Source organism: Orycteropus afer, unplaced genomic scaffold, assembly GCF_000298275.1.
Source record: "Orycteropus afer afer isolate SDZICR_OR568_19922 unplaced genomic scaffold, OryAfe1.0 scaffold00245, whole genome shotgun sequence".
NCBI lineage: Eukaryota > Metazoa > Chordata > Mammalia > Tubulidentata > Orycteropodidae > Orycteropus > Orycteropus afer.
In genome coordinates, this window is record NW_006921832.1 from 1,184,708 (window position 1) to 1,203,932 (window position 19,225).

The 19,225-nt window shown below is 39.6% G+C and overlaps 1 protein-coding gene across 1 annotated transcript in view; it reads left to right on the forward strand.

Moving 5' to 3' along the window:
• The window catches only part of KALRN (kalirin RhoGEF kinase), a 1,074,930-nt gene that overhangs the window by 624,154 nt on the left and 431,551 nt on the right, over nt 1-19,225 (forward strand). Inside the window, exons 12-13 of the mRNA XM_042782122.1 lie at nt 8,413-8,621; nt 12,784-12,958. Coding sequence (XP_042638056.1) covers nt 8,413-8,621; nt 12,784-12,958 — 384 coding nt within the window. The remainder of the gene's footprint in view (nt 1-8,412; nt 8,622-12,783; nt 12,959-19,225) is intronic.

Sequence of the window (19,225 nt, forward strand, 5' to 3'; positions counted from 1 at the left end):
GGGTCCAAGATTATCTTCTGTGTCTGTGTTAATTGGTTTCCCTTTTCTTTGTTGAAGAGGGTCTGTGCAATCCTTCTGCCTAGTCCGCCATCTTGCCGGAACCAAAACTAAACAACTTTTCATTCCTACTTTGAAGAACTACTCAATGAAAAGAATTGACAAACATGTTCTTGGGACCTTCTTATGCGTTCAGTGCCTCAGCTTTTAGTAAAGATTGTACTGAACTTTCAAATATCTTCATTTTGCCTAGGGCTAAGAGGGAAGACAGTTATGTTTGCTGACTTGGAGAGCGAGAGAGGCCGTAGGGAGCAGTGTTGACCTGAGTCTTCATTTTCTGTGTCTGGAGAGGCGGCATTTGGCACTATAGCAAGTGTCATCTGCTCTGCAGAGGTTGTGCAGACAGAATTCTCTTTCCTTGCTATATTCCCATGGAAAGGTTGCAACTAATGGGCTTTCAAAATATCCACTTTTAGATACCTTTATACTAAGAATATGAGGGTCAAATTAACTTAGGAAAGTGACCAAAGTAATCAACCACAGCTCTTTATAAGACAGCTTACTTAATTAAATGCCCACTTCCATTTATTTCGAACCTTGAAGAATCATTCTTCCATGCAATTCCCTGCTCAAAAAGGTGCAAATACACATACAAACACATATCACAGACACTAACATGTACACATATTCCTTCACCCACCCATCCTAGAACTAAAATCAGTCTTCAAAAGGAATGATGGTCTCAAGAACAAAGTAGCTCCTTATGGCGCAAATGGTTAAGTGCCCAACTAATATCCAAAAGGTTGGTGGTTTGAACCCACCCAGAGGTGCCTCTGAAAACAGCCCTGGCATTCTGCTTCTGAAAGGCCACTGCCTTGAAAGCCTGATGGAGCCATTCTATATCAATATCCTAGGCCTCAATCAATTGTATCAGTACAATGGCTGTCAGAGCTGTGCAAATGGAACAACCAATCAGCAGGAGAAAGTGATGAAGTAAAATAACCTGTTTCCTTGACCACTCACTCATCCATAAGTTTCATTATTTCTACAAACCTCCTAGTTTCCTTCTTCCTCGCCTTCTCCCTTCCTGCCTTTTTCGGTTGTTGTTTTCTCCACCTGCCCAATCATACAAGCAGTATAGGGTCTATGTACTGGCACCTCCTAACTTCACAGTTTCACTGTTGTTATCAGCTGCCATTGCATTGCCCCCAATCATGGTGCCCCTGGGTACAACTGAACAGTCTTGTTGTGGATCTGAACCTTGGCATCCATAGCATTCTCACTGGCTGATTTTTGGAAGTAGGTCTCCAGGTCTTTCTTCTTTGTCTTGTTCTGGAAGCTCCACTAAAACCTGTTCAGCATCATAAAAAAAACATGCAAACCCCCAAAGATAGGTGAGTGTTGGCTGTGTGTGATGTGAATTGTCTGGGAGTTAAACCCAGCACTTGGAAGGGGAGAATTTTACCACTGGACCACCACTGCACCCATGGTTTCAAGATTAAGGCTAACCTTATATATAGCAATAAAAGATTTCCTTAGCTGTACCCTTCCCAAAGTTCCAGAAATTCTCAGATTAGACTCATTTTCTTGGATTAGGTATTTTTGGCCACAACCACATATATTTACTGAGGAAAAGAGGATGCAGAGCCATTCAAATGTATATGTCAGTTTGCTCTAAGTAATCATGTCCAAACAGAAAGCAGAACTCGGAAAGAATGAAACACAGCACAGGTGCATTTTGATCAAGAGGAAAGAGTCTGAAAATGTCTGAATCATAGTATTCTCTTTGGGAGAATGAGGATTGATGAAGAAGGTGCCGTGCTAAAATGTGATACTCTAGACAAGTAGAGGATAAAGAGGATTAGCCAAGGAGAGAAAAAACAAAATATACAACAGTAAAGAAAAACATGTGGTTCTGCCGATACACATACTGCTAAGATACTCCATGATTTTTCCTAATTAGCTCTGGCAATCGTTGGCATGTGGTATCTTAAAGTGAGAGAAGATCATTCTACCTGAGTCTCATGAGTCGCCTGATAGTAAATTATCTATAAAGGTAGCTCTGTAATCTGGACTCTTCAATCTGAGCATGCACTTCAGAACTAAATCAGGTGAATACACACACACAAAAGAGACCTACAAGATAGTCCAATAGCAGCAAGATTGCAGCTGAAGAAATGGAATATTGATCCTTACTCATGGTTTAGTGATACCAGTGTTTGTTTATGACTACTTTAAGGTATTAAGCCTCAGAAGTGCTTATTCAAAATTATGACCCTGAAATTTAATATTGCTGCCACTAGGTGATGACTGTGTGCATTTGGTCTCAGGATTTCACAGGTGGCTCTCTACTTAAGCTTTCCAGATTTTAAAGAGCATATTATCTTGGTATCAAAATTAGCCTCAAAGTAGTGTTAAGCTCTCTGGACATTGTATTTCTTGATGTTAAATTCATGCTTACAGTTTTTCAGCTTAGAGGAACATTTTTATTACTGCTCTCTTCTGTACGTTGGCTTCTGAAGAGAAACTGTAACATGTTAGAGCTGGAAGGGATCTTGGAAACAAGTTAGTGGGACTCTATATATAAACACACACACAAACACACACACACACACACACACACCCCTACACCTACCTTCTATTTCGTATATGAGGTAATTGAATCCCAGAGAAATAAGGTAATTTGCCCAAGGTCACAGCTAACTAGAGAAGGAAAGAATCAAGAATTATTCCCAGTAAATTTCAATTTCATTAAAAAATTCCTATCTCTCTAGTTTTGATTGTTTGTTTTCCTATCCTATAGAAGGAAAATAAGGAACTCTGGTGGCATAGTGCCTAAGGCATTTCACTGCTAACCAGAAGGCTGGTGGTTCAAAACTACCAGCCACTCTGTGGAAGAAAGACTGGGCTACCTACTTCCTTAAAGATTTACTGCCTCGGAAACCCAAAGGGGGTTGCTATGAGTTGGAATTGACTCAACGATAATGAGTTTTAGTTTTGAGTATAGAAGGAAAATAGAGAAGGATATCCCCAACACTTTTGCTGTAATCCCGTTCCCTATTTCTGAGTCAGATTCTCTTCAATCACTGACAAATTTTATTTGACATCTTATGCTCTGGAAGATAGAATGGCCCTCTTCATTTTCTTGTCAGGCTATTAACCCCTGAACTGAGGTTTATCTTGCTTTAGTTATTATATATTAGCTGATTCTCCTTAGTAGTTTTCAACTGTACCTTAAAGAAGAGTTTCTTTGTAAGATAGTGGTATATAAGAACAGAAATCTGAGTGAGAAATCAATTTAATTTCAGTAATCAAATAGTATTTTGGGAGAGGACACAATTTTCTAATAAATGACTTCAGTGGTTAGGGTGCATCCACAGATTTCCAGTCTTTCTCGAAGAAACCTTGAAGTTTACAATGCTGACACCTCATTGACTTTGACTGTCCCTACAATATATCTCTACCACTCGTCTATCAGTTTTTCATACTATGGTGTCTTGTGTGTTGTTGTGAGGCTGGAGGCTATGCCACCAGTATTTCAAATATCAGCAAGATTACCCCTGGTGGACAGGTTTCAGCAGAGCTTCCAGACTAAGACAGAATTGGAAGAAGGAAGAGGCCATCCACTTCTGAAAATATTGGCCAGTGAAATTATGAATAGCAGTGAAAGACTATCTGATACGTTACTGGAAAAAATTATGAATAGCCCCGAAACATTGGCTGATGTAGTGCCAGAAGATGAACCCCTCAGGTTGGAAGACACTCAAAATACGACTGAAGAGCTTCCTCCTCAAAGTAGAGTTGACCCTAATGATGTGGATGGAATAAAGCTTCAGGACTTTATTTGCTGATGGGGCGTGACTCACAATAGGAAGAAACAGCTGCAAATATTCATTAATAATCAGAATATGGAATATACAGAATCTGAATCTAGGAAAATTGGAAATTGCTGGAAGTGAAATGGAACGCATACAGATCAATCTCCTGTTGAAATTGCCTGGTTCTCACCATTTTGAATCAGACAATCATATGGTCTACTAATGACAAATTGAAGAGGAATGGCATCACATTTATCATCAAGAAGAGCATTGCAAGATCGATCCTAAAGTCCAATGCTGTCAGTGATAGGATAAAATCCATACGCCTACAAGGAAGACCAGTTCATTGTGCTATTATTCAAATTTATGTACCAACCACTATAGCCAAAGATGAAGAAATTGAAGACTTTTATCACTTCTGCAGTCTGAAATTGACCAAACATGCAATCAAGATGTATGGATGATTACTGGTGATCAGAATGCAAAAGTTGGAAACGAAGAAGAATCATTGGTAGTTGGAATATATGGCCCTATTGGCAGAAGTGATGCCAGAGATCACATGATAGAATTTTGCAAAACTTAGTCATTGCAAATACCTTTTTTCAACAACATAAATGGTGGCTCTACATGTCAACCTTGCTAGATGAAATACACAGGACCAGATCAACTACATCTGTGGAAAGAGGCAATGGAAAAGCTCAATGTCATCAGTCAAAACAGGGCCAGGAGTGGAACAGGCCATCAATTGCTCATAAGCAAGTTCAAGTTGAAGCTGAAGAAAATTAAAAACAAGTCCACAAGAGCCAAAATATGACCTTGATTATATCCCACTTGAATTTAGAGATCATCTGAAGAATAGATTTGACCAGTGACTGAAAATCAGACAAGTTGTGGGATGACATCAGGAACATCATGCATGAAGAAAGCAAATGGTCATTAAAAACTAAGAAAGGAAGATAAAACCAAAATGGATGTCAGAAGAGACTCTGAAATTGGTTCTTGAATAGAAAGTAACTAAAGTGAATGGAAGAAATAATGAGATAAAAGAGCTAAACAGAAGATTTCAAAGGACAACTCAACAAAACAAAGTCAATTATTATAATGAAATGCACAAAAACCTGGAGTTAGAAAACCAAAAGAGAAGAACACACTTGGCATTTCTTAAGCTGAAAAAACTGAAGAAAAAATTCAAGCCTCAAGTTACAATATTGAAGGATTCTATGGGCAAAATATTGAATGATATGAAAAAGAAGATGGAAGGAATACACAGAGTCACTGTACCAAAAAGAACTAATTGATATTCAACTATTTCAAGAGGTAGCATATGATCAAAATCAATGATATTGAAAGAAGTCCAAGCTAAACAGAAGGAACTAGTGAAAAATAAGGCTCCAGGAATTGATGGAATACTCACAGAGACGTTTCAACAAATGGATGCAGTGCTGGAGGTGCTTACTCATTTATGCCAAGAAATTTGGAAGACAGCTACCTAGCCAACTGGAAGAGATTCATGTTTGTGCCCATTCCAAAGAAAGGTGATCCAACAGAACATATAAATTATTGAACAATATTGTTAATATTGCATGCAAGTAAAATTTTGCTGAAGATAATTCAGAAACAGTTACAGCAGTCTGTTGACAGGTAACTTCCAGAAATTCAAGGCAGATGCAGATGAAGACATGGAACAAGAGATACCATTGCTGATGTCAGATGGATATTGTCTGGAAGTAAAGAATACCAGGACGGTATTTACCTGTGTTTTATTGACTATGCAAAGGCATTAGACTGTGTGGATCATAACAAATTATGGGTAACATTGCAAAGAATTTGAATTCCAAATCACTTAATTGTGCTCATGAGGAACCTGTACATAGGCCAGGAGGCTGTCATTGTATCCTTTCACCATACTCATTCAATCTATATGCTAAACAAATATTCCAAGAAGCTGGACTATATGTATAAGAACACAGAATCATAATTAGAGGAAAACTCATTAACAACCTGTGATATGAGGATACACAACCTTGCTTGCTGAAAATGAAGATGACTTGAAGCACTCACTAGATGAAGATCAGAAACTGCAGTCCTTGGTATGGATTACATCTCAACATGAAAAAAAAAAAAAAAATCCCCACAACTGGTCCAATAAGCAACATCACAATAAATGTAGACAAGATTGAAGTTGTCATGGATTTCATTTTATTTGGATCCACAATCAAAACCCATGGAAGCGGCAGTCAAGAAATCAGGCATCGTATTCAAATCTGCTGCTGTTTGAAGTGTTAATAGGCAGAGATGTCACTTTGAAGACTAAGGTGCTCCTAACCCAAGCCATGGTATTTTCAATAGCCTCATATGCATGTGAAAGCTGAACAATGAATAAAGAGTTGATGCCCTTGAATTATGGTGTTGGTGAAAAATACTGAAAATGCCTTGGACTGCCAGAAGAATGAACAAATCTGTCAGGGAAGAAGTACAGCCAGAATGCTCCTTGGAAGCGAAAATGGCCAGGCTTCAACTCATTTACTTTGGTCATGTGGTCAGAAGGGACCATTCCCTAGAGAAGGAGATCATGCTTGGTAAAGTAAAGGGTTGGCAAAAAAGGGGAAGACCCACATGGTGGATTGACACAGTGGCTGCAGTGATGGGGTGAAATACAGCAAGGATTGTGAGGATGGTGCATGACTGGGCAGCGTTTCATTCTGTTGTACATAGGGTTGCTGTGAGTCATAGTCAGCTCAGTGGCACCTAAGAACAGCAACACAATTTAGCTGTATGATCACCAGGTGGAGGGAGTATCATAGGTCAGGGTGGATTTCCTCAGAAAGGAATAATGCTGACTTTCTTCTCTAGACTTCCACTAAGTTTTTGCTTACATTTATATTACAGGTGCTTACAATCTTACTTACATTTAAGTTTTTAAGGAAAAAACAAACCCCAAAACCTTCAAGCCATTAAAAGAGCTTAACATTGGTACTTAAAATTATTTTAAATAAAATCCTTATCAATAAATTTATCTTATTTTTCTCTTTTACAGATGAGGAAACTGAGGCTCAGAAAAGTTACCTGTCCAAAGAAAGAAATTTTTTAAACCTCCTTATTTCCTATCTACAGGACTTACTAATCAATTTGTTAATCCAATCTTTTCTGTCATATCTAGTACCTCTCTTGTCTCTAGAACAAAGAATAACCTGTCAAAAATCTTGAAGATTATTAATCTCTCTATATTGTTTCTTTTCTTTATCCCTTATTGCAAAAGCTAAACATGGTTTTCCATACTGAGAACTAACTAGATAAAATAATATTCACAAACTAAGTATTTATCCATGTTCCTAATTTTGAAAACTTATTAGAATATTAGAACTAGAAGGTAACTAATTATTTTTCCTTGTTTTTCCTGATCTATTTCACACATGAAGTCATGGAGGTCAAAGGATACAGTGATTTGCTCAGTGGCACCCACAACTTATGGGAAGAACAAGGACTGAAATACACATCTCTGGCTTCCAAATCAATTTGCTATCACTACTGACCTTTTTCCTGATAAAGTCCTGAGTTGAATTTTCCTGTTAGTTAGGCAAAGCCTTGTAGTTTCATCTTTCTCACCATCATTTATAAAGAATACTCAGTGAAAGCAGGCAAAAGTGGAGCCCTGTGGCATGGCACTGGAGACCTATCCTAAGTGTGAGGAAAACCCAAACCCACTGCCATTGAGTCGATTCCAACTCATAGCAACCCTATAAAACAAAGTAGAACTGGGCCATGGGGTTTCCAAGGCTGTAAATCTTTACGGAAGCTTCATCTTTCTCCTGCCTGGTGGGTTTGAACCGCCAATATTTTGATTCACAGCCCAATGCTTTAACCACATTGCCATCAGAGTTCCTATTTAAGTGTGAGGAAGAGCTGTCAAAAAAATTAGTTTTCAGTAATTCAGTCTAACTCCCGAACATTCAGTGCTTATTTCAGTTCAAAACATTATACTTAGCTCTTTTTAAGTTATCTAACCAATAATATCATCCTGGCTGCATTTCATCATCTTGAATATGATGGGGAAAATGTTTCATACTTGTATTGAAATTAAGATAAGCTACATCTTTAGCATTCCACTTTCCAACCAACCTAGCAATCCTGAAAAGAGCAAAATAATTTAACACAGCACAGATTATATTTGATAATATTCATTTGGTTCTTAATGAGCAGCACGTTCTTTGTTGTATACATGAAACCTCATTATAATTTATAGGAATCAATGTCTGGCTGCCTGGAGAACAGTGTGCACAGACCCTGCTTTCTTCATTTTGAAAAGATGCAGTAATGTTGTCCATGCTCTGAGATTACACCTGCAGGTTTCCCTAAACCTCAGGGGAGTAAAGTCATCTTTAGGGAATGCCAATTCTAATGGGGTAAACTTAGCAAATACGGGTAATGAATATAAATATATAAACACAAACTGACCTAGAGATGTGATGAGAAGAGATCTCATGTTGCACTAGTGGTTGAGGGTAGTTTGGGTGACCTCAGTCAGGCTTCCTTGTCCTTTCCTCAGCCCTGGCCTCTCCTATCTGCTCTGAGTGGAGTCTCTGCTCTCTCTCCACAGTTGTGGACATGGATGGAAGACCTTCAGAAGGAGATGCTGGAGGATGTCTGTGCAGACTCTGTAGATGCAGTCCAGGAGCTGATCAAGCAGTTCCAGCAACAGCAGACAGCCACACTGGATGCCACACTCAATGTCATCAAGGAAGGCGAAGACCTTATCCAGCAGCTCAGGTCAGCGCCTCCCTCCCTGGGGGAGCCCAGCGAGGCCAGGTCAGCATGGCAGTGCTTTCCAGTGGGAAATGGCTCGGGCTAGAAGTGAGATAAGTCATGTCTCAGTCTTGACTCAGCCATGACCAGCTTTGTGGTCTTGTGTGAGCTTCAGTTTCTCCATTTGTAAGATATAAAAATGCCTGCCACCATACCTAACTTGAGTTTAGACTGAAATAATAAATGTGAAAGCTCTTATGTTTCCAAGCATAATTTATCATTCAAGATGTTTTACAGCAATTAGTAAATAACATCATCATTAAGAATTATGGCATATTTGGTCATATGGAAAAATAGCTATTGTGGAAAGTAGTGTTATTTGGCATCTAATCTTACACTGAATTCTGAACTTGAGTGCCCAGTCTGCAACGTGACCATTTGCTGATGGTTGGTTTTGGCCTTATGAAGATGTAGAGAGTGTGTGATATTGTCACATTTATTTCCCCAGTATCCACTTATGGCCTTCCCATCATTCCTCTGTGCTACCCAGAAAAGAAAACTCCTTCTGTATTAACCTAAACCTATCTAAAACTTATATTCATTTGGAATTACCCACCATTTTCTCCTTTTTGTTGGCATCAAATCAAAAGTTTCACATCCCTGTCAAGGGCACTGACTCCTCAGATGAGAGTGTCATGAGGCCTTGAGCAAGCCCCCCAGCAACCAACCCCATGCCCAGGTGCTGTATAAATAGGATTTGATGGTGCTAATGATCCCTGCCTGCAGGGACTTGTTCCCATCCAAAAATCACTGAGTGCTGGGACTTGTGCCAGCTGTGGACAGAAATAATCTCATCAAGTCCCAGGCCAGCCTTGGGGCCTTAGGGAATTACTCCAGTTGGGCAGTGCTTCCCCTCCCCTACCCCATACCAGTTGTCCAATTATATAAACAATGAGAAATTACCACTAGAAAGCCCTAGCATGTTTTTCTGTTGGAAATTAATTATTACTATTCCAGACACACATGAGATCTTCTGAGTGCTCTTGTTGCTCACAAATAAAGCAAACTCTTTCCCTTCCCCCAATTCATATTCATGAATATAAAATACATGACAGTTCTTTTTGCCTACCTAGGAAACTCCACTGTCACTTGTTTGTGAAGAAAAATCCAACCAGTGAGCAGTCACTTAACTTCTCTGCGCCTCAGCTCAGCTGTTTCATCTGTGTAATTAAGGGTTCACTATGGGAGCTCTGTCAGCTCAGGAATTTTGTGATGGTTTTGTGTTCTCTCTCCAAATACTTTTCATGAGCTTAGGTGCCTTTATCTTTGTGAGGCTGATCTTGTGTAGATGCCACTTGCTTTTAACTTCTGCCAACATTGCACAATGCCTAGGAGCTTAAGGCTGTTCAATGATGATGAAGGCAATGATGTGAGTGATGCCTGTTCTACAAGTTTAAGTTCCATAGATTTTAGACAGTGTCACAGGCATGTGACCAAGAACTACCGGTGACCATTCATCCCTCCAGTAGCCTGACTATAGCTTAGGTTCCTGTCTTAGTTTGCTGATACTGCTGTAACAAAAACATCACAAGAGAATGACTTTAATGAAAAGCTTATTTTTGCATAGTTTAGGAGTCTGGAAGTCCAAATTCAGTGTACTGGCTCTAGGGGAAGACTCTCTTTCTCTGTTTTCTCTAGAGGACAATATTTGTCTCTTTCAGCTTCTATCCTCAACTCCTTGGTAATCTCCATATGGGATCTATCTTACTCCCATTTTCTACTTACTTCTCTTCCTATCCAACCTATATTTTTTATAACTCAAATGCATTAGGTTTAAGACAAATCCTACACGGATAAGACCTAATTAACATGAAAAAGAGAGCTCTATTCCCAAATGGGATCACATCCATAGGTGTAGAGATTAGGATCCCAACACATATTTTGGGGAGACACAATTCAATCTTTAACAGCTCTCTTCTCTGACTTCAAGACTAAAGAGGAAAAAAAAAAAAAAAAACAATGTAAATGGTGCTTAGTGGCCATTGGCAGGATGCTTCACACACATGCCAGAACACATCTTCTCTAAGTCCCCGTGATTCTTCTGGCATACATCACTGAAGGGATAAGGTAGGTGGTCTCTACACTCTCTCACTGATCCCTAGTGAATATGATGCTGACATAGATACTGTATGAAATGGTCAGAAATCATTCTCTTCCTTTCTGGAAACTGTGCTGGAGAAATACTGAGATGAGTAGTTCAAAAAGATGATCATATTCCAGCAGCTAAATCCTGAGCAAATGCATAATGGGTAGTATCAAATGCATCTCTTAGGTTCTCTTCACAATTGGCAGTATCTGTGCAGTGGTTATCCAGGTGGAGAGGAGCCTTGCCTCCTTCATGCTCAAAGAGGCCAGGGTGTGGAGGTAGGAGTTGGGGGTTCTCAAAATTATAGAAGGCGAGGATTTTAACAATCTGGCCTGACGCTCTCTTCAGAAACAGAGGATATGAGCTCAGATACCATTGGTTCTGAATCAAACAGGCCTAGAAGGACTAGGTATGGATGGGGCTAAAATGGAAAGATATTTAGTTATCTAGTGCTGCTATAACACATATACCATGAGTGGGTGGCTTTAACAAAGAGAAATTTAGTTTCTCATAGTTTGAGGCTAGAAGTCCAAATTCAGGGTACCAACGGTAAGGGAAGTTTTTTTCTCTCTGCTGGCTCTGGAGGAAGATCTTTGTCTCTTTGAGCTTCTGCTCCTGGGGAATCTTCATGTGACGTCGTATCTCTCTTCTCTCCTCTCTGCTTCTCTTATGCTTGTTTAATCTCTTTTATATCTCAAAAGAGATTGACTCAAAATACACCCTATACTAATCCTGTCTCATTAACATAACAAAGACAAGCCATTCTCAATTGGGATTATAATCACAGGCATAGAGTTTAAATTTACAACATGTATTTTGGGGGGACATAATTCAATCTCTAACAAAAAGTTTCCAGAAAGCCTGCTAGTGAAAGGATTTCAAAGTAATTGCCCTTGGACTTCTTAAACTGCATAAGAAACCAAGAGATCACAAAATAATGTGCCAGTTTACTGTAATTATTAGGACTCTTTTACTGATGGTCCTATAGAATTTAAACTTCTTAATAACCTCAGTGGTGTCCCTACCATAATTATCTCTTAGCAGGTCTCAGCATCACCTCACTTCTCTGAGCAGGTCAATTGGTTTATCTCTTGTTTCACTTCCACAATGTGTTACCTGCCACCACCTCTTTTATACAGATTCTCTCGCTCAGAAAGCACACTCCCTGTCATCTACCTGCCTGTGTTCATTATTTTCTTCAGACCCTCAAATCTGAACTTTCCTCTTGGAAACCTTTGTTGGTTGACCCAGTCTGCTATGAGCCTTGACTCGGTGCCTCAATTGACACTTGACACTACATTTGTAACCTTTCAGAATTGATAACTGTTCACACAGCACGTTACTGGTCGCAGAGCACTTTCACATACACTGTCTCATTTAGCAGTAACTGTGGAGTGAGCAGGGCAGGGTTATTCACCCATTTTATAGGTGAGGAAACTGGGGCTCAGAGAGGTAATTTCCTAAGATCACCAGCCCATGCATGTCAGAACTGAGACTTACTCTGATTTGCAGACTCCAGACCCAATACTTTCCTAACTATGGCTTAAAACTTGTTTACCATCAGTCCATAACTTGGCATAGCATTGTAAAGAGTATGGCTAATTTTGGCAGCCATGATCCCATCTCATTTTAACAACAATCCTATGAGGTAAATAGGATGGTTTGTTTTCTATGTGCCTTTCATTTGTCTCCCATTATGTACTGTGATATATGTATGCATGAGTGTATTAAGACTATACATGTATATGGAACCATTCCATTTCTCTAATGTTGTGCCTTTGAGAATCCTTCCCAATATATTATTTTTATTTGATCCCTTTCACAATTCTGTTTGAGGAACAATAAAGCAGCTAGTTTTAATAATATGGTGCTGTGAACCCAAAAGAGAGTGCTTATATCTTTGGTTCACCTAAGTAGATAGTATCAGGGTCATAAGAGAAGTTTGATAAATGTCTATTGATTGAATGATTTAACTGACTCTCATCCACCTTGCTCAGATTCTAAAGCCCCCTCTTTTCTCTGTCACTTTTAACATGGCAAGGTCCCTCCCTCCCTTCTTTTCTCTCCACTCTGCCACAGGGACTCAGCTGTGTCCAACAACAAGATGCCCCACAGTAGTTCCATCAGCCACATTGAGTCCGTCCTTCAGCAGCTGGACGATGCCCAGGTGCAGATGGAGGAGCTGTTCCATGAACGGAAGATTAAGCTGGACATCTTCCTGCAGCTGCGCATCTTTGAGCAATATACCATTGAGGTAGAGTGAGGGGTAGGGGTGGAGGAGGGCCCAGGAGAGTGCTGGGGAAGGGGAAGCAGCAGAGTGCTCTGCTTTCTGGCCAAAGGTACCACCTCAGGGACAGGGCAGTGGTCTAAAGGAATTAGAGGGGAGTATGCATCAAAGTGGTGCAAACAGTTAACACACTTGGCTGCTAACCAAAAGGTTGGAGGTTTGAATCCACCCAGAGATACCTTAGAAGAAAAGCCTGGCCATCTACTTCCAAAAAATCAGCCATTAAAAACTCTATGGAGCAGAGTTCTACATGTGGGGCCACCATGATTTAGAACAACAACTGGTAACTGATGGGCATCAGGGCTGCATTTTAGCAATCAATTCATATACCGTCGTGTTATATTCCTTCTTGTTCCTCTTGCCCCCACTGCTGAGCAGAACCCTCTCTTTTGCCTTCTGTCTGAGGATTGCTTCATTGAGAAGGTTCTTATTGCTCTTCATTGGACTCTTACTTGATACTTTAGTTTCTGAAAGACCATAGAGTTGCCTTTTTGGTGAGGTAGAGTCATTGAGTTCTATAGCTTCATGAGTAGGTAGTTGTTAAATTTTGGTGGCCTCCTCAGCTAATGGATATATAGATTAGGGCTCAGAGGAAATCACACAGCAGTCAAGAAGTCAGGAATGAAGGAAGAAAGATGAGTTTCCTGAGTTTGCTTTCTGCCTATTAAGAAAATAAGCCCACACTAAGAGCCATTTCATTTGTGGAAGGTAAGAAATGAATGTTCTATTATGTATGTCCTCTTTGAAATACCAAGTAATAATGTTGGCTCCCATATAGTGTTTGCCTTTTATTAATTTTTTGCTTTGAAACAATAACTAATGCTAGACTGTTAGAGTTTATGAGATATGAAGAGAATCCAACACCAAGGCATTGTCTCTTTCAGGGATGGTAAAGGTTAAATTGAAGGCACTGCCTTCTCTTTGCTCCAGGCAAATTCTCCATCTACCATTTCTTTTTAACTTTTGTTTTGCATTCCAACCATCTCCTTGGAGTTGAGAATTCTGAGTCTCTGGGGATTGATCTTCCCAACAATATCTGTTAAAAAAAAAAAAAAGTATTGAAGACTCCAGTATTCCAATCCATTGGAAAGACTCAGGAACAGAGAACTATCCCCCAAAACAGCTGCCCTTTCCTTCAGTCCTAGGACCAAAAGTGTTTATGGTGAGAATCTGAAATGTGAAACAAAAGCAGTCCTCTTATAAATACATCTTTCTCCTCTTATAAATACATCTCTACCCCTGCCTACATGGGAGCCACTGTAATTTGTTGCTTTAAGATTTCATGTTCTAAAAGGTACTTACTAAACAGTTTTTGGAGCTCTGGTAGCATAGTGGCTAAAGCACTTGACTGCTAACCAGAAGGCTGGTGGTTCAAACCCACCAGCCACTCCTCGGAAGGAAGGTTGGGCAATCCTACTTCTGTAGTGATACTGCCTCGGAAACCCAAGGAGGGGTCGCTATGAGTCGGGGCAGACTCGACGGCACATAACAACAACAACAACAAACAGTTTTTGGAACAAAGGAAAAGATGTCTTTCAATCTAGATCCCAATTATTTTTCCAACTGATTTCTATAACTTTAGGTGAATTTATTTATATTTTTTATTTATAATTTATTTAAAATCTTCATTCAAAAGAATTTCAGGTGACAAGTACTATTAAAACATGTATTGAAAAACAATTAAAATGGCAAAGGAAAAATAGAGGTATTGACATACAGGGAAGAGTGAGTGTAGTGAACTTTATAAAGGTGGGGCAAAAAGGTAAAATCTAGGGGAAAGAGCAAGGATACAAGTTATTATTCTTTACTAATTGTGAATGAGACCCACAAAAAGAACCAGAAGTTGTATTTGGTTACAGTGGCCCAGGCCCCAAGCACCCCTATGTTCCTTCCTCTGCTCTAGGTTGCCCACCAGGAGCAGATAAATCCAGGGGGCGCAAATTATGTCAGTTATCAGCTGTGATGGTTTTGCTGTTGTATGTTTTATTTACTCTTCTGTCATTCCAAGTCCACATCAACAAAATACTTAAGTGGAGAGAAACAATACAAAGGTTTGGATGTTTTTGTTGTATTTGATTAGATGACTGTGGCTGAGGTTAGATTTACTGGTTTAGCTCCAGAATGAGTTGGCTAGTTTTACTTTGCCATGAATTGCATCCCTGCCATCAGCTGGGAGCATCATTAGGGTGATTCTGGGTAAATCCATTCCCATTCCCACAAAATGAGCCAAAGCATATGCAGAAAGTGTCCTTAAAAAAGGATGAGTATGAAACAAATAGTCTAAAATTCCAAAGCCAAATTCACTGCCATCAAGTTGATTCTGACTCACTGGGTTTCCAAGGCTGTGAATCTTTATGGAAGCAGACTGCCTTATCTTTCTTCCATGGAGTGGCTGGGGGGCTCAAACCACCAACCTCTTATTTAGCAGCCAAATGCTTTAACCACTACCCCACCAGAGCTCCTTAGTTTGAAATTAGGTCCTATTTAAATGTAGCAATAGAAGAGCTTGATTTTTAAATTGTAGGATTTGCATTCTTCAGGTTTGTATATGTAAAAAATTCCTCTTCCCCACCTTTAGAAATGAACCACAACTCAGACAACATGGTATACAGTAGACAACTTGGCAAAAGTGGTAAGATACAGTGTGAGGTGCTCTCTACTAAAACAAAGGAAATAAAAACACTCATTTGGTTCTGCATCCTCTGATTTAAGCAATAGCATCCAAGTTTTAAAAATAATTGGAAATGGTTATTAATAAGCCTCTTTTATCTGAAAAATGGTGAGATTTTATAAGCTATGTCTATCGTCCCTTCTGATTCTAATAATTCTATGACTATTTCTCTTCTTTGTTGGCTCTTTTCTGAGGTATTTATCCCTAATTTATTTACCTCTTTCTGAATATGACATGGTTTCCAGAAACCTAACTCTCTTGATCAGCCTCTGATGAAGGGTCTGTAATTATCCAACCCTCACTGAAATATAAAACCCTTGATGTGGAGCCAAGAGCACAGGTTCTGTAGGGACCGCCGTTTCTTGTGACCATAACAGTAGCCCGCTTCCAGTGCAGCCTAAGAGATACTAACCTTTTCAATGGCTTGTCCAGGTTCCTGTTCTCTTAGAAGCCCCTGCTGTTTTTCTAAGGAAAGTGCTTCCAGTACACTGACTTCAAATTTTACTTTTTTGTTGTTGTTTGGTTCTTCAGCCTATCAAATACATTTAATTTAATTTGTCACCAATGTTGTAACTGAAATCTTGGCCAGATCAGTCAAAGTCCTGTGTTGCTTCACTTCCCGTTCTCCTCCAGGTCACACAGAGCCAGTTACCTGCACAACCAGTCTGTCGTCTGTGAATCGTCTTAGGCCTCTGGCATCCAGACCAGCTCTTCCTTTTATTGATGCATTGTGAGACTCTGCAAAGCCTTGCTGTTCTCCATGTTTGTAACATGCCTCAAATCTACCCTTGTTGTTGTTGTTGTTATGTGCCGTCGAGTCGGCCCTGACTCATAGCGACCCCTCCTTGGGTTTCCGAGGCAGTATCACTAGGGAAATAGATTGCCCAGTCTTCCTTCCGAGAAGTGGCTGGTGGGTTTGAACTACCAGCCTTCTGGTTAGCAGTCAAGTGCCTTAGGCACTATGCTGCCAGAGCTCTACCCTTATATTAACTATATAAAGGAAATGAGATATGTTTAAGATGAATCTTTGTGACTTCCTAGTGATAGCTGGGGCATTTTCTAATACACCTCAGATCCTTTTGGAAGGAAATGCAGAATAAATACAACAAAGTAGACCAAAATCATTATCAAATGGTTATTTGATAATCTCTTCCAGATTTTTTGTCAAATTAATTTTAGAATCATTGGGAGACCTCTCCTACATACATATATGTGAATATCTGTCTGTCTGTCCGTCCGTCTCCCCCAAAAACACACCTCCCTCCCTTTCTTTTTTAAATCAGGATCTGGCAAAACACCTGTTTTCAATAAATTATCAAAGATCCCTCTGTAGTGAGGTGGGTCCAGGGCTATGGACCTAAATTCAGGAAACATTATCAAACTTCAAATGCTGAACACTCCTTGTTTGTTGTAAGGATGGTGTAGAAGGAGACTGATGCAAGCAATAGCACAAGGCATTTAGCTTACACATTCCAGTCACTCAAGCATTGTTAGGTATTAGAATAAATGTTCAATATGTGTCATAGGAGATCTTCAACAGTAGAGAGATCTTTTGTAAACAGAATAGATTCCCTCAAGTCTCAGACTGATTGTTGTTGTTATGTGCTGTCGAGTTGGACCCGACTCATACTGACCCCTCCTTGGGTTTCCAAGGCAGTATCACTAAGGAAGTAGATTGCCCAGTCTTCCTTCTGAGGAGTGGCTGGTGGGTTTGAACCGCCAGCCTTCTGGTTAGCAGTCAGGTGCCTTAGGCACTACGCCACCAGAGCTCAGACTGATTAAGATGGCAAAAGTATGGATAAAATAACTACTCAAGATCCCTGCCAAGCCTAGTAATTGACAAAGGCATGATTATATCAAAAACACCCATTTTAATCATGATGACAGTGAAGAAAGTAACATGACATCAACCATAAAAATGACCCAGTTATCCAAATTATCAGATTGGAATAGAAATTAGGTAACTGAGCATTGAAACGCAACAATTCCAGTATTTTGTAATATGTTCTTACGTTATTTTACCAAAAACTAGAAACAACTGAATGGATTTCTTTATTGTAAGTTTCCTTTGATTTTCTGGACAATTCCAGAAATATCCCCAATCGCCTTTACAGATCTCGTAAATAAATATTTTAACTCTTCAGACAGATAATAAGTATTTCTGAAACAAAGTGATAGGCTATGCTGTTTTTAAAATAATCTTTCAGAATTCACTAATTTCATCATTTCATAAGTCGATTAACAGAAAAGAACTTAGTATGAGACTAGACAAGAATAGTATGATAATTTATTTTCACAGTGATAACCTATAACAAATCTGTCCTGGAAGAAGTACAACCAGAATGCTCCTTAGAAGCGAGAATGGCCAGACTTCATCTCATCTACTTGGGTCATGTGGTCAGAAGGGAACAATCTCTGGAGAAGGATATCATGCTTGGTAAAATACGGGGTCAATGAAAAAGGGGAAAACCCTCAACATGATGGATTGACACAGTGGCTGCAATGATGGGCTCAAGCACAGCAAGGATTGTGAGGCTGGCGCAGGACAGGGCAGTGTTTTGTTCTGTTGGACATGGGTCACCGTGAATTGGAATTGGCTCAATGGCACCTAACAGCAACAACCTGTAACAATATACAAGTCCATTATGATAAAATAGCTCATACATGAAACAAGTCTGTCTCTTCAGCTGAAACATGTCTTTCCATGTCATCTAGCACTTGTAGATCAGTGGAGAATAATTAGCTTTCACTTTTCTCATGTTAATAAAAATAATGACATCATAAAATAGAAAGATGCCCTTTTGCAATCAGCAGCCCATGCATTTCAGTAGCAACTCATAGCAGTAAAATGCCTCAGATCCTCCCTCCCCACTGTTAGTTGGAATGGGATTGGACCGTGATATACATAACATATATAGTGTTTAATATCTATAACCACCATTTGCTAAGAGGTAGTAGTATAGTGCAGTGAGGGAAACCTTGATGGCACAATGTTTAAATGTTTGACTATTAATTGAAAGGTCAGCAGTTTAAACCCACCCAGTGGCTCCAAAGGAGGAAAAACCTGGCAATCTGCTCCTGTAAAGATTACTACCTAGAAAACCCTAGGGGGCAGTTCTACTCTGTCCTGTAAGTTCGCTAAGTGTCCAAATCTACTCGATGACACACAACAACAACATAGTATGATGACTGAGCATGAAATGTTTTGAGTTAGACTGCTTGGGTTTGAAACTTGTTTCACTAACTTTACTAATTATGTGACCTTAGGCAAGTTACTTAAACTTTTGAAGCCTCAACTTTCTCATCTGAGAAGTGGGGATGAGAATAATAACTCTGAGGCCATAGGGTTATTTTAAGGATTTAATGAGTTAACACATGAAATATTCTTAGCAAAGCTAAGCATTCAGTACAGTGTGATTGATCATGTTACTATATACTATTACTACAGGAGCTCTGGTAGCATAGTGCCTAGGGCACTTGACTGCTAACCAGAAGGCTGGTGGTTCAAACCCACCAGCCACTCCTCAGAAGGAAGGTTGGACAATCTACTTTCATAGTGATAC